This window comes from Corvus brachyrhynchos, unplaced genomic scaffold (assembly GCF_000691975.1).
Source record: "Corvus brachyrhynchos isolate BGI_N302 unplaced genomic scaffold, ASM69197v1 scaffold34, whole genome shotgun sequence".
Lineage (NCBI taxonomy): Eukaryota > Metazoa > Chordata > Aves > Passeriformes > Corvidae > Corvus > Corvus brachyrhynchos.
Window position 1 is genome coordinate 383543 of NW_008238126.1, and position 17378 is coordinate 400920.

General features: G+C 37.1%; 1 protein-coding gene across 1 annotated transcript in view; it reads right to left on the bottom strand.

Moving 5' to 3' along the window:
• Positions 1-17378, bottom strand: part of KDM6A (lysine demethylase 6A) — a 116064-nt gene that overhangs the window by 36133 nt on the left and 62553 nt on the right. Inside the window, 9 exon segments of the mRNA XM_008633010.2 lie at positions 1884-2279; positions 2881-2985; positions 4892-4987; positions 5653-5808; positions 6250-6384; positions 6948-7167; positions 7536-7634; positions 10187-10313; positions 15114-15207. Coding sequence (XP_008631232.1) covers positions 1884-2279; positions 2881-2985; positions 4892-4987; positions 5653-5808; positions 6250-6384; positions 6948-7167; positions 7536-7634; positions 10187-10313; positions 15114-15207 — 1428 coding nt within the window.

Genomic DNA, 17378 nt, shown 5'->3' on the forward strand with positions numbered 1-17378 from the left:
ACAATTTTGACTCCACTGGTAACCACCTGCTTTCTAAATGAGTAGAAGTTAGTAAATTCCATTTACTTCCAACTTTTAGAATTCTATAGATCAAGAGCAATGAAAAGATATAGTTTCTTCCTAATATCTGACAGAAGTGTTTTAAAGGAATGTTGCCATTGATCATTAACTGGACACAACTGAAACATAACCTCACAGAAAACCTAAGTCTTGACATTAATAGCACAAATCAATTTTAGCATGCAAAGAGCTCAGTTTCCTAATAAATGGTATATATCAATGACTGCAAAGCTGATGCTTACATAGCTGATTTCAGGGTAACAACTACTGAGTTAAACATTTCATTACAAACTCCCAAACCTACAATTACATTTTTGCATGTTTAAATGACTCCTTAGCCACGAGCCAATGCAAAAGAAAATTGTTGAAAAGAATCCATTTTTATATTTACTTGTAACTGAGATTTTATTTTGGAAAGGATCCAGTTTGGAGGATCCCAATGGTGATGAAGTTTCCTCCTAGTCTGGTTTTCACTTGTCTTTTAGAACGGCTGCTACACCTATTATAAGCAAAATGTTTTTGTTAATTACAAACTGCATTACGCATGTCACACCTGTATTCGTGATTTCTTAATTCCTCTATGGAGCTTAATTACTGATAAATAGTTCTTTAAATCAAGAGTTCATTTGGTACCTGTGGAGAATGTTACAGACTCGGAAACTCTGCTGAAACCTTGATGCAACAGGCACAAGAAATGGCACCAACAAGCTTTCCTTGCCTTTCCAGAAACATCATATCCATGAAAAAGAGCCAGCTCCTACTGCCATTTATTACTTGCCCACTTTATGGACAATAGCACAACAGTGCACAACTTCTTTCATACAGAGAAAATACAAAAGTGAATTCTAATTTAAGCAAGAGGCAGTGAGGTGCACAGGCTGCACATCCCCCTGCCATGTTTCAAAACGGTACTGCTTATTTAGAGGAAACTTCTGAAAATTGTAACACTGTTTTAGTTTTGAATAATCATGTTTTACACAAGATTTTCCAGTGTTATCTCAGCCTCTGTTGCAGTGTATGTGCAGTTAAGTATCTGTGTATGTAAGCCCACTGACAATTCTTCAGCATTAAAGTAACATGCAATATTAATTAAAGAAATGCTCGCAGTTTTGAGGAAGAAAACAGTATTGTATCAACTGTATAACCCATCTGATAAAAGTGAATTAAACCATTATGGTATTTTCCTATAGAACTCTTCATTACATCCACAAGGTTTGTCTTGGAAGAAAGACATTCAGGCTGGAATTGAAAAAAAAGCTCCATCTTCAAGTTCTAACACATACACGAAACACCCTCACACACTTTAATCCCTATGGATTCTTACTGGCATTATAATATTTTTCTGGAAGTAACACTGTGGTGCTGAGTGCTAGATATTAATTTTAAAGATCACATGGAAACAAGATATGGTAATGATTACATCATGGCAACAATGTAATGTCAAAAATAACTACAACATTCAGTTTCCCATGAAATATGCACATTCCTCCTACATGAAAAACAAAATCACAACGTTTCACATTAAAGAAGCAACAAAAAGATGTACAAGTATTCCGTTTTAAAAAACTTTTCTGTGAAGTTGGGCAGCTGAGCACTATGGAACTGCCCTCTTTGATTTATGATCATGTCCTTTATCCTGAAAGGAGTTCACCTAATACACAGATTTTTAACAATATTAAGTACCATGCAGGTTTAACCTATGTTTTATCTGAATCTATGCTATCAACTCTAGGGAAAATGTGCTTTTACAAATGAGAGCCTTCCAACAGTGACTTGCCCAGGAAGGCTCCTGAGCGCACTCTATGAGCAAACTGAAGCTGTACCTGAGTGGAGTTGGATAGTTGGTTTTTCCACGGCTCCTCTGCGCTGCTGGTCAGGTTTGTGCGGTTATGAGGTAGAGAGAGTGCGTTTCGCTGCAGGTAAGGCACGTTTCCATTACTTCCACTTTCTGTTATGTGATTATTGCCTATCAAAATAGTGTCTGTACTACCCAGCGTTCTTGCTGTGCTGCAGGGAATGGGGCCTGCTGGAAAGGGTCCATTAGCCATAGGCTGCCCGGGGCAGGCGGGACGGATTCCACGCTGAGCGACATTAGGCACTCTGGTCAGAGCAACCTGCGGCTGCTGGCCAGAGACAGAGTTTGTAGGCAGTGATGAATCAGCTGTTGGCCCGTTAGGAATTCCAGTAGATCGTACCTGTGCAACTCCTGTTTGTCTCATCTAATGGAACATGAACAAAGCACAACAACATTGGCTGTGGAACTGAGAAAAGAAGGATCATACAAGGTTTGTGTACTTTATTGCACTGGTCAGTTCCAATTTTATCCTCATTTTAAGATCTTCACAGTTGCTTTTGAGAACCAAGATGACTGGCTCATAAAAATACTGAGTAAATTTTAAGTAAAGCTATCAGCACACTTTTTTTTCTTGGCCCTTCAGTTTGAGTGTTTTACTGCTGATGCTGGACAGACAGGGAGAGAGAAGTGAACAATGACAGGACGAGAGAAAAGCTGCAATACTATTTATTACAGCCAAGTATTTTCAAGCAAGACTGCTTGTAGATGTGTCCACTCACTTTACTTTGAAAGTGTGGCTTGAAAACTTTTACATTAACCAGCTGCCCTATAATAAAACACAACTGAACTCATTACATTTCAACAACTAATCCACAACTATCCTTTATCCAAAAAAAATGAATTAACGTAACGCAGCAAAGGGCATGTGAACTCTACACAACAGAAATTCTTTAGAATTCTAGAAACACAACAGACTCCATTACTGACAAGAGTGTTGTAGATAAGAAAAGTATTTTTGTTCTCACCTGCTGGTGTTGCTGCATCAAGACAAACTGACTCTCCAGCTGTTCCAGCATAAGTTTCTGTGCTGGATTTAGATTATTTCGGTTTGCACGCAGCTGTTCCAAGTGCTAAAAAAACAGCAGTGTGGTTCATAATCATTAAAATTGCATGGGCTTTTTAATAACTTCCTTGCATAAAATACTAAAAAGTATCCATGAAGATAAGACTTGTAAAGCTGAAAATAATCAAGATTTCTGCTGAAGACTCAAACATCTTTCCATACACTCTCTTGCAAACAAACCTTATTACTAGTTACTAAAACTAAAGAGACTCTGTAAATTATTTGAGAGTATAATTATTACTGCCACACTAAAATTAAGTGTGCTGGTACCATAAAAGAAAACTACATTTAAGTATGATTAGATAGAATCCTTATCATAATTACGTAGATTTTAACCTTTTTGTACTGTGCTGGTTTTTTATTAATACTGTTCATCAGAAAGTGAATTAAACCTATAGACACACATGGAAACGTCTCCTGAAAATACAGAAAAAACCCTGAAAATGGAATGATTTAATTACAGAGTTACGATATTGACCGCATTTTCAACTGATAAACCGAGGTAACTATTACCAAAAATCTGATCTCTGTATTCATTTTAAAATACTCAGCACCCCACATCATTCTACCAATAAGTCTGCTGCTGTGAAGTGGTATGACTTAAAAAGCAGATGAAGATGGTTCATGCCAAAATCCCTGGATTAACAGTACCTTCCACTGAATTCCCTCTGGAGGGGAGTGCAATGAATAATATATATACACACATGTATATGCATGTATATATAACATGTTATATCCATCCAGCCTTTGAGCTGCCAATTTTGAAAGGCCAACTTTGAAGATGCAACAAAGTCTTTTTTATTCACTCTCCTCTTGCATCACACATTTTTGGCTCTCCTATTTATATATGCTGGAACCTTGACAAGCTATTGCCAGCACATCCAGTCTACTGTACTCAAGAGAGGCCTACTAAGGTTCTGCTTAGAGGAGGAAGTTAGATCTGGAAAAAGGTGAGACTGAAAAGAGGAAAAAGTAGTAAAATATAAAATAAGCACAGAGAAATAATGAGAATGCTGAGGGGGAGAGAGAGAGAGCAGTACAGAAAAATGACTGAGGAAGGACCAAAGGGGTGGGGAGCCAGGGAGGGAAAATTATACAGTATAATAAAGCCAATATTGTTCAGACAGAGAAACAGCTGAAGAACTATATTGGAACTGAGGGGAACACTGCTCAGTTAATGAGAATGCCTTCTGCCTCTGCACTGTGCTCCCTCCTATTTCTCTTTGCATCCAAAGCAGTATCTGGAATGCATGGGTAAAAGTTTCCAGCAGGGCCTGATTTTCAATATATGGAATTCATGCTGAAGCTCACTGCATGCCCTAACAAACTGAAGAGACAACAAAACTTCCCCAAAAAAACTACCTGAAACAAGATTTCCAAACTAAAATCTAGCATTTCATATAATTGTATTAGGTGACATAAAGTACAAAAAAGCAGCAGCAGATTTCATTGGAGTAATCATTTTGTAGAATGTACTTGTGTGTTTATGCAATTCGATATGAGAAGCTACCTCAGAGGAAGAGATGGTATTACAATACTTCTACACCTCTTTCAATATCCCCCACATTACAACAAGTCACAAAACTCACTTTGCACACGAGTGTGACAATTTGCATATCTGTCTTTAAAACGTCGTAAGAAAAAATATTACTGTATGTTCTTGCTTTATAAATTATAAAATTCATACAATGTAAGTGTTCCATTTCTGCTAGAGATCATTTAGTTTACTATCTCACATAGAGAGGCCATAAATATTAGAAGAACTTGAAATACACTCTGGGAATTATTTGGTAGTATTTTACACTGAATTTCAGGAATGTGAAACTAGAACATGTCCCAGATTTATTTTCTTAAAAGGAAGAAGGAAAGGAATAAAAAATATAACAGAGCTTCTCAAGATCTCCCATACCTACCTGTAATTTCTGTGGTGTCAAACACCAAGAATGAATTTGTTGCTGTACAGGAGGATGTGACACTGTATGGCCACTGCTCCAAACATCTGAAGTATTCTGAGAGAAAACGTTACATTAAAATCTGTGACTATCAAAGGGCCAACAAAATTTCTTTTACTATCTAGATTTCATCTTATTCATGTAAGAACTAGTCATTGTTTCAAGAATAATAATATAAGAACATATAATATAATAGTAAGAATGTACTAAAATATACCAAATCTCATTCTACCATTCCCAATAGTATCAGAGTAGTCTGAGGAAAAAGTTAATGATACCTAATACCATAAGGAGAAACAAGCAAATCAAATTATGCAATTAACTTAAATGTATGCTACTTTTAAAACTGAATACTTTATCTACTATAACACTATTACATGATGATGAAACACTTGAATTCTAAATATAAGCAAAGGCAATAGACAGGATGACATGATTGTCTCCCTCTCAATCATCAGACTACAACAACTGTACTTCTTCACTGACACAACTACAACTGCAGTACAGTGCCACCAACCTGCACTGCCCTTATGCACCTCCTGTCTGAGCTGGAATCTGATTAAACATATCACTGAAAAATGTTTTTTAAAATTTCTAAAAACATTCCCCACCTTGATGCCAAAGGATTAAAATTTACAGCACAAATTCTGTGCCTGCTGCATCATTTCAATGCATATTTCCATATAATTTTGGTAGGGGCTCTAGTTCATTGGAATATATACCTTTGTTGGACTAGATGTTCTTTTCCTCTTGGCAGGACTGGTCAGGTCATCTACTTGGCTAGAAGGAATCATGTGTAGTGGCAAGGATTGCTGTGAAATTGGTGTTTGAGTGAGGCCTAGTACAGGTTCAGTATTTGGATGATGAGGTTTACAAGCCTAAGAATCACAGAAGGAAGACAAAAATATGGTTCTATATATTCTTAATGCTTTCCTTTCCATTTTATAATTTTAACAGCCCACATATATTAAAAGGGCCGAGTAGATTTTCTGAAGCTGATCTCAATAACTGAAAAATCAGTTTCCATATGGTCATCAATGGAGGAATGTGTACCTTTCACGGGATTATTAAACCACTGCAGCATTTCTATTTAAGATGAAATCTTTTAAAATAATGAAAATCCACAAAGGTTCTAAATTGGTACCCCCATATTTCTCCCACATTACAGGGAGCTCCTTGATCTAATATCCCTCTGCAAATAAATCAAAGGCTTCTTTTAATAAAAGCCAATCCTGTGCTCAATAAAATAAGCTTGACCACTACCGATTGTAAAGAACCCTTAAAGCTGGGCACCTGCAGAACATAACCCAACTTCTCACCTGCTGTGCTGTGTTCATGGCACCCTGCCTGGAGGTAAGCTCTGCGGGGATTGGTAGGCTCCATGCCTCCTCAATACTAGGAAGTAATTTAGTTTTATTCTGTAGACTACCTTGTGGAAGGTTACACAACTGAGCCTAGGAAAAATTATGTAAAAAGCAAATTTAACACAAGCCTACTTTAGTAAGAGCAAGTCCATGAAATCTTCCTAAATGCTGTAGCTAATTATGTCTTAAAGAGAGGATAGATTTAAAATTTTGGGGTTTAGAAAGGTGCTAGGTATAAAGAGGGTAACCAGAATATAAACCTTTGTGAGAATCAGAACAAAGATGAGCTCTGGATTCAGAGGTCTCATAATTCCTTTTTTCTGAAATTGCAAACAAGAGTGAAAGATAGTGTGTTGCGTATTCTCACTATATGTTATGAGAACTTAAAAATGTAGACAAATACAAAGAAAAAAGCAAAATGATGTAAAACAGTATGCTTTGATTAAATGTGCAAAATAGGGTTTACAAGGAATTAAGTTCCACTTAAAAAATGAAGAAATAAAATATTACAGGCTATGATATGCTTACAGTACACATGAAAACAGGTTATACACACCACAAACAACTGCAAGTTAAACTCGTGTGTGACTTCTCCCCTCCCCTCTGCTGTGTGTTTGAAGAGTATTTCCCGCTGCTTAAAATGTTAGTTTTACCTGTAAATACTTTATCCGTGCTGCAAGTGCAGAGGTATTACTACAATTTTTGCTCCTAGTTGCATTTAAGTAGCATTTAATGGCATCCTGAGGCTGGTTGCAGGACTCATAGAGTGTGCCTAGGTCCATCCAGGCTGCAGCATGGCCATGGTCCAATTGTACAGCACAGATATAGGCCTGTAAAGCATCCATAGGCTGATTTTGCTGTTGGTACAGCACACTGAATAGAAAGATTAGTGAAGTTGAGAATTAATAACAAAGTCAAGACACAAGCAAATATACACATCCCCTCCCCCAACCCCTTAATAAACACTGGCATTGTATAAACCACAGTAATAAAAAGAAATGTATAAAAGTTTAACATGCAAAATTCACGTACGTAACATATTCAGTATTTTAAAAAATTGAGAAAGTAAATATAAATTCATTATTTAAACTTCAAATCGGACAAGTCTGAAAACATGGAGGTATAAATGAAAAAAATTTTACAGTCCCTCTGAGTTAACAAAGGAGTTTAAAAGCTGATATTCTTTATTTATACATATTAGCATGGAATTATATCATTGCATCACCCTGTATCATTCTTACCCTATTGAACACCATGTATCTGCACTTGCTTCTGATTTATCAATAGATTGCCTATAAGATATAAAGGCATCCTGAACTTTCCCAATACTTGAATAGCACCTGGGAGAAGAAAAAAAGAACTTTGGTAGTATTTATAGAAGGTAATCATTGAGCATGGCTTACCAAGACTGATCTGATAAATGTTAAGACATGCAAATACACACTCAACATTTGCTGTTTCTGAATGCCGGTCATAAGCAGACTCAAACATCTTAACGTGTATTACTAATTATTTATTTAAGCACACCAAAGATACTTAAACCCTGGATTACTACATTTGTAAGGGAAACAGCCACACCACATTTGAAAGACTTGCATTTCTTTCACTTGTGATACCTTATCAGTCAATAAAAACAGCATCTATCAACAGATAGCATTACAGCAAAACAATTGAGTTACCCATTTCATCAAACAAATGGTTATAAAACTTAATGCTCTTCAAGACAGAATTATGGAGAGATACGGACCAACTCAATCAGGATGGTTCCTGACTGCCTGGGAGGCTTTTTATGTGCCTTTCCTCCATCTCAGTCATACTTGAGTAATGAACAAAACTGTTACTTGTACTGCATATCTAGAGCACCAAATTTTGTAAAAAAACTCATGTGATTCTGTGTTTTTTTATATTGTCTTACTTTAGTATTTTTCATGTACAAATTCTAAGGTATTCTGGCATTAAAAAGAACTACAATTATACCAAAGGGAGTAATACCTCCAGTTTTAAAATTAAAAGCTCCAAATAAAGCCAAGATCAAATATCCATCTAAATATATTTACTAGTTTAATCAACAATAACTGTGTCTTGTATTGTTTGTAACAAGTTTCCTTGTTGGAAAAAGACCTGACAACTTTCCAAACACATAAATAACAAAAGAAAATTTATTCTACTAAATAATAAAAAACAAGCAGAACAGTACAGGCAAAGGTCTGTCAAACGTGCTACACTTTCAAGTATTTTGAGGCACACTAGGAAAGGAATACAATAAAATATAGTATTACTTTGCCTAAAAGCATCCATTAAGTCTGAATACAGAGTTTCAGGAGATTGTTTTAATGACAGTCTAACCTGATGTCCAACAGACATGTTTCACTCTGCCTGTGTATCACACACATAAAGCCTCTCATTAGGGTAGCACTAACATTAGGCCCCCTCAAAACTTTGGGAGATGCGACTTTTCCAGTGGGAGAGGAGGTTGGTGGCAGTATATTTTTGAAAGACAGCTTTAACCAACTTGCTGTCTGGTTTGGACAACCAGCAGAGGAAGGAACAGCACAAGGGAATACTTGAGGAGGGAAAAAAGAGTGAATACACAACCCCATAACCCTGTTCTTCTCCTCTTCTCCTGCCAGTGTATGGACTGGAGAAATGGGGCACAGCAACGTATTTGCTCTAGCCCTCCCCGTAAAACACAAGAGATGCTCCCACTAAATTCTCCACCCCATTTCCTGCATTTCTGCCCCTTGTCTGCAGGGTCCTTGGCTTCATCCGGACCACCTGAGAGCAGAGCACAGCAGCTGCACATTGGGAGGAGCCCCAGCTCTGTCCTGCCTGAGAACTCCATTTGCTCAAGGCACCTGGAATGTGACTACTGAAGAAAAAACAGCATTTCAGCCCAGTGGAAGGTAAGATGCACAAGATGATCCCTGGCTCATTTTCCCTTTTCCCTCCACACTTGCCCTAACCCTCTGCCCCGCACACTCGGTTCTGGTGCCAGCTGGATGAAGATCCCTGTTTTACAGGAACAGCTGGAGAAATAGAAATAGCATGACAGAATCAAAAATAGGTTCCAGCTGTATGTGACCAGAATTCCCAAGAATGTCAGCTGGAACACACTGAGGTTAGGATATTCATTTTATTTTTGCCTCATTCTTCTAAAATGTATTCCTCAACAGAATGCCCTCCAAGCTTTCTCCAAAACCCAAGTATTTCAATAGTTACTGCTGGTTTAAGTAAAGTACTCAATCTTCTTAAAAAGGACACCAGAAAAGCTGATCAAATTTGTACGATTTACATCTGGAAATGTTATTTTTAAAGTAAAAAATATTGTCAAAGGCTGCAAAATTAACTAAACACTTAAGCACATGAATTTATCAGCCTGAACTATACATTCCCATGTGTGTCCTTTAAAAATGGATGTCGGCCTAGGAAAATATTTGTATTTTAGTGCAAAAACTGAGATTAGAGGGAGATTCTGAGATAATACAGAGAGAAAGAATTACGAAGAAGTTATAAAGAAAAGTAACAACATTCACAGAGGATTTACAAAAAAGAGGGAGAGAACAGAAGATGGAGGAGGAGAAACAGGTAAAACCAGGCAGAATATATTCAGATTACTGTAAATGTGTAGACTGAATAATAACTACAATAAAAGCAGAGCCACTTGGGTAACATACTTCATTTCAACTTCCAATCTATATTCATCCCAAATATGTTAGCACCTTATATTTTTACACACTTCCCGGAAAACTTAAGACTTCAGTAGATACATACAAACTTTCCCTTCATTTTTCCTCTGAAAGGATTAAGAACAAAACCAGTGTAAGATACTCACAATAGTGAGTAACCTCAAAATAATTTACAAATATAGTTACAGTGTCTATAAATTTCTCACCTTCCAAGGAAATACCAGGATTGACCAGAATTTGGATCTGCTTCTAGAGATTTCTGGAGATACTGTATAGCATAGCTTTCCTTGGTTGCCTTGTCCCCAAGCTGATCCACGGTGTGATGCATCCAGCCTACAAAAAGAATCCGCAAATGGGAGAAGTGAAATTCCCCAAGACCATTTAATACTCTGGCACAGCAGCACTTTGTAGCATTGGTTGTCTCTTTAAAAATAAGAACATCAAGCAGTAAAACCACTTATATATAACATTATGAAATTTTAAAAACTTCTGAAGTTCTATACTAAAATTACAGGCCAAAAAAGACCCAAAGTTAAAAATACTTTCACGTACTTTCAAAGCACTTTTTTGGGTTTAAACAATTTTCTAAGAGATTAGTAGCACAATTACGAATTACTCAACCTTCTGCTATAAAAGTGAATGTTAACTCTTTCCTCCTCTGAACACAGACCCCTTCCCTGACATTGTGGAAAATACCACCATTCTCCCTGTCACACATAGCAATTATGGTTTTTATATATATGTGTGCGTGTGTATGTATGTATAAAACATGTACAACATCTACAGATTATGTTGTTCACTCCTTTTCTTCTAAATCCTTGTATTTGTCCCATATCTACATTTGGACTGAGAATTTTTGCATCTCCACTCAAATCTTTCTTACATTGTCATTTCCTCTTCACTAATACAATGTACTTTCCATTCACCTTGACAAATGCAATCACCTCTCATCTACATAACAAATTAATCTAACCACACGTCATATTCTTTCAAATGCCTTTTCTTCTTTCATTACATTAGACAAATTATTCATCCCCACTTTAAAGGCCTCCCACAACCCATCTTCCCCAATAATATTTTACATGCTATTAAAATGCATCTTTGCTCTAGCAGTGATGCAAGGCTTGGTTACCACTTCAAACAAAGCACCTTCATCACCTTCTCCAGCTGCTCCTCATCTGCCTCTATGCTCATATGAATTCCTTCAAGCAGCCACAAAACCATCTCACAGCTGTTCGTAAGATGAGTACAAACGAGGAAATCTTTTGTGGCCAGCAGCTGGCTCGCTGAAATCACTGCATACCACAGTGCTCAGCAATGTCTTGCTGTTTGCTCAGTAGCCATGTATTTGTATCAACAAGCCACTGCTTTTCAGAAAATATTTGTAAAATATAAGATGTGACAAAGGACTGTCCCTGTGTGTTTAGAGTGTCCCACCCATACACAGCCCCTTGTGGAACACGATGACACCAATTTCGTAAAATACCCAAGGTTTGTATAAAGTTTGGTTACTGACAGAGTTGTGCACATACCTGCACTGCCTGTCCATTTAAAACCTCTGTGAGCTTAAATTTCCAGCACACAAAATCTGTGTTTTTTGATAAAGTCTAACTACACAGACAGGCAAGACTGAGGACTGAACTGATGAGCATCTGCAGCTGTACCTCACTCTCTGTAATTACACTTGCCTTTATGTTTTTTATTCTACCTGTTCTACACAGCTCATTTTTTTATTCAATGGGCTCACACTTGTTAATAGACAGCACGCCACTTCTGCAAATGGACTGCCAACTTCCAAACTTCAACAAAGGCAGTCAAACACAAAACTGCATCTACTGAACAACATTTGCCTGAGGTGGTTTAAGAAGTATCACTTGAGAATTGTGGTCACAAGCACAAGTTCAAATATTTCATGGGCTGCAAGAAATGCCAGGTTAGGAGTCAAGTGGTTACAGTGCTGAAAAAAGTACTTTATCTTGACTGAAAATCGATCAAGTCAAAAATCTACCGATCGGGGGGAAAAAAAATAAAAACCCCAGTGATTTTTGCAGACACATAACACAACTTTGTGTCATTAAATTAATAAACAAGCCATTATTTTGATTCAAATCCCAAGCCTTTGAAGTTCTTCAGCATACAGAAAATACTTGTGCTTTAAGAAAAAAAGGCTTCTGTGAGGTTGGTTACTGGAATTCACCTGAGCAACTGTACATTAAGGGTATATGTACCAGGTGCTGTTCCAGACAGAGCCTGAGATAAAGATAATAGTTCAGGGATTATGAACAAGGGTAAAAAAAAAAGACATTAAACAATTTCCTCTATCTTTAGAAACCTTGTGTGCCTATTTTCTGTTTCATCAGAACCTTGCTGGATTGAAAGATAACATGTTGCATCCTTGTGAGATCTTTACTGAGGTTCACTGATAAAAAAGAATGAGTCTATTTCTAGAAGACAGAAATGAGAACCAGCAATCCCCTATCTGGTTTCTCTGCTGAAACAAGGGTTGCTTCCCAATTTTATCTTCCTGCACAGGGAGTTGAAAAAGGCAGAAAGCAAGAAAGGGAGAGCAAGCAAAAGTTTTCCACTAGAATAGCACAGTCAGAGGAAACTGGATCTGTTCTTGAGCATAAAATGAAGAATGCACATAAAGAAGGCGATGGAAAACCCCTGCTAAGCTGTGCAGTTTCCCATTTACAAGACCTATCTCCAATTCTCAACCAGCACAATTGACTATTTTTCCAGACCTTGTCCATACCTCAGACCTTGTCCATACCTCACAAATGTTCCATGCTCTTTTGCAGATCTGTGCAATCCCATTTGGAACAAATCCCTCTGATGTGCTAGCCTAGCTCACGTGCCTTTTCTTCATGCTTATCAATCATTCTCACACTGAACTTGTGACAATCACATTTTCCTCAGTAAACATGCCTGTCTCTGAAGAGATGAACTTCTTCCCCATTTCAGCACCTTGGATGCCCCATCCAACCACATGGACAGCATCCAGGAATGCTCCTAGCCAAAAATCATTGCGAGAGCACTTAGGGAATTCTAAGCAGGTATTTATGTTGTTCTTACACTCTTCCTTATGCAACAGCTGAGTACAGCTGGAAAGAATACTGTGACAGATTTGATCTTCAGTCTCACTAATTTAATGTCATTTTGGGCAAAGTGATGAAAAGAATTGTTGTCTGGAAAGCAAATGAACAGCAAAAGGAAGGAAGGAGCAAACTGCTCTTCTGCGACTGGAAAAATCTTACTGTGATGTCTACCTGAACTAGTCAGCACTCATCAGCTCAACTGGGTATGTGTTTATTTGGGAATCACAGGGCTTTCCTCCACAGTCACAGCTTTGGAAGCCAGCAACAGGAGCAAAGATTTTAGTAATTCTCTCACAAGACATCTGAACTTGCCTAAATTCCAATCTGGCTCAATAAACATTAACTAGATAAGGAAAATAAACAAAAGATATTTTCAAACTGATTTTTCCTGTCACAGTTAAAAAAAAAAAAAAAAGAGTTCAATCTAGAAATACAAATACAAGTATGTTTTGACTGGGTTTTGCAAGTAGCATTCTGGCAGATGGCAGGTATTTTCTATTATTTTTTCGAAGCAGCAGTGCACCACCCGGACTGTGCTTCCTGAGGAGGTGTTTTTATTACCAGCTGCTAAAGACTAAATCTGCGATAAACACCAGACTCTGATAAATACCACTGTTAACAGAGAAGAGCAAAGGAAATGGCATTATTCCTTCAATGTTCCAGTTAAGACCACTCTATCCCTTTCTCCACATAGCAGATACCCACACAACAAAACTGGGTGACCTACGCTGATTGAAATAAAGAGAGTTAATCCAGTTTTCAGACAGTAGACAATTCTCAAAGTCACTGCTCTTACTGCTAGCACAGAGACCTGTGGCAGGATTTTATGAATACAACCACGTGACTTTGCTTCTATTATGGCAACATACATCAAATAGAGATGAAAAAGAACTCGTCAGCTCTTTTGAGAAGCCTGTCTTCCACTGATCAGATGCACAGCCTTTCTGGATGAAACTGCTGACAATCTGTACTAGGTGACATAATACCAAACAAAAAAAAAAAAAAAATTCAAAGGGCTTACTGAGATGTAAGCAACACTGCCCTGTGAGAGCAAAAAGAGCAGCACCCAGAGTCCTGCAGCAAACTCCTCCAGCAGTTTCACTTGTGATTTCACAGAGATGACTCAAAATTAGCCCACTGATTTTGACATTTTGTCACAGGGTACAAATTATCCCACTCCAAATCCATACACAACCTGCATCACAGAAAAAGAAAGCACTGTGGCTATAACTTAAAGCCAGTTACAAATTTGAGTTAAATGACCATTATGTGAAGAGGGGAAAAAAAAAATAATGGGCATAAGCAGGCTAAATTAATATATAGAATAATAAATCAGATGAAGAACATGGAGAAGGTGAATGAAGAAGTTCTGTACTGGGTTGAACAATTTTAACAAAATATTCTGGAAATACTTTTATATGGCATGAAGGACAAAAGCATTTTATTCTACCCACTTTTTAGATTATCTAAAAATTATTTATCAGCTTTCTATAAACATGGAAAATGACAATTTAAAAAACAGTAATTCCTTTTCACTTCTTATGTGGGTTTTTTTACGGAACCTCATGATAAACCTTTTAGTTACAGAAATAGGCTTTCATTATCTTGTATAATTAAAGAGAAAGAAAATGTAAATTTTTTAGTTGCCATGTTCTTCTAGTCTGACACAGAGTATTTAGGTTTACTGCATTTAGCCTGGCTATTCAAGGGATGTTATCAGAGGCAGAACAGAGAACACAGAATTCCAACTGCTGCCCTCTTTCTCTGAAAGACCACCCTCTCACTGCCCAAAACCTAACACACATACTGCAGCAAGCCTAAGAGCTTTTTAATTTTGTAAGTTTAATTAAAATATTTTCCTCCTCTCTTATTTACTTGACTGTCTACTGCTACATGTTCTACTTGGGTGAAAATCTCACGTACCGTGCGCAGTGTGCCTAAGACTCGCTTTGGAAACGGAGCCTTAAAAAACACTGCTGAAGGCAAAGATGGAAAAAACGTAACACAGAGGAAAATAGAAGTTAATTTTACATACCTAACTGCTGTAAGACAGTTGCTTTTACTTGTGCAGGAAGGTTTTCGATCTGCAAAAGCTGTTCATAAGCTTCCTTTGCAGAGTGATACTTTCTCTGCAAAAGGAAAAAAGTAAATGGATTAATCATAGAGCTTACAACAGATCACCAATAGCAACAATTTCACAGCACTGACAGCACACAAACACATTGACAAAAAATTCTAGAATTTTTTTTTTTTGCATACAGTGCATATGAAAGCTTTTATGAGTGATGTATATATAAGGTAAGAGAATAACTTCCATAAATAGAGTATTTTAATAGAAACTGACTACTTAAAATAATTGAGGGAAATTTGCAAATTATTAAATTTTGTCAATTCCTCATACATGCATTATGCTTCTTACACTACAATGAATATTCTGCTTTTAAGGGGAATACTTGAATGTGCATCTACATCTGAGAAAACCCCACACAAATTCCTCCCAGAAAATTTGTAACAAAAACAAAGATCATCAGTAATTGGTGCCTGGTATAATTTTGCCTCTTTCCTTCCTTCGGTATTTTTGAACTGCCTCTTTCAAGATATTTGTTGTTCTGGTAAGAGTCCCACCGCATGTAGAATTAAAAGGATTATGCCTAGATAATAAAGGTATGACATCTTATTATCTGCTGTGTAGTTTAGGTGTGCCTACAGTCTGGAAACACTCAATTTTCAATTCCCTATACAAACAGGTGTGGGTACAGAGAACACATTTCCAGGTTAGGATTGGGTCTTTCTTGACTTCTGTGAACTGTATGAGCTGTTTTGTATATATTAAAGGTTAAGACTTCTCAATCATTACATGATAAATTATTTGCTAATAATTTCAGCATTTATCTTTGCATTCCCTAACAACAATTGCCTAAAAGTGAACGTATTTTAAATTTTAAACTGTTCTGTGCCTCCTCTTCCACAAATATGCTTTCAGATAATTCAACATTAGACTTCATCCTGGCAAACAGATGAAGAGAGTATTAAAATAAATGGGGCCACCTAAATGCAAATGACCATGGCTTAATTACATTTGTTTTAAGCAAGGAGTACACAGTAATGAGTATTGGTGTTTTGAAGGGACAACTGGGAAGAAGACTCTAAACAATTAAATACCTACTAGAACTTAAAAATGTTATCAAGTTCCTGAAATCTCAAAATCACAAAAGACAACTCTGGTGATTTTAAAACCTTATTCTAGTCAGGAAGAAAAATTAAAGCAGCAATTACATACTTTCAAATGGAACAAGGGGAAGTTGGTAGAAAAGATTTTTAATTGGTGTTCATGAAATGCAGACAACTGGTAAGAAAACAAATAATATAAATAAATAAAATATCCATGTCCAGCAAAAGAAAAACAATCAGGAAAAAATTTTAAATTTAGCATCGGGAACAAAATTTGTAGTTTATGACTATGGATGTTAAGCAAATGAGCAGAAGTTCACTGTAGAGCATGACAGCAGAGGCAGCAATCCAGATGTCAAATTAGGTAAATGTTAGTGCCTAATAGTCACACTTTGAAAAATATATTTATAGGCTCAGGAGGTTTCAGAAAGGCCTATCAAAATAGAGCAGGTTTTCCAGAGCTAGAGTATTTTTTACTTTTGTTATTTGTTACAGCATTTACCCTTTAGAAATCTGTTTACCTAGATGCCTTAAAATACTAACAAAACCTGTCACAATGTTTACATTTGGTTTTATTTCATAGAATCAGAATGGTTTGGGTTGGAAAGGACCTTAAAGATCATCTAATTCCAACCCCCTGCCATGGGCAGGGACACCTTCCACTAGATGAGGTTGCTCAAAGCTCTGTCTCACCTGACCTTGGACACTTTCAGGGATGGGGCAGCCCCAGCTCCTCTGGGCAACCTGTGCCAGGCCCTCACCACCCTCACAGGGAAATCAATATGCTAACTCCAAAGTCCTTGATGTTTGGCTGCATCATGAATGGTCTTAGAAATGGAAAAGGGGAGGAGAAGCCAATCCAGCATCTTTCCATAGACACCGTACAAGCCATCTCACTTTCACACGTGAAATAACAGAAACCAGCATTAAACACCATAAAAACCACTGCTAATTCTCATCAGCACCAGGCTTGTCTCTTGTGCAGAGCCTGGCAATCCATCATTTGAAGTGCAGTACTGTGGTACTTAATTAAGGAATGAATTAACTTTTTCATTAATATTAAGAGAGTAGATAATTTTCAAGTATATGGAGGGACTCAAAAAACTGTTTCACTGTGTCCCGCAAAAGA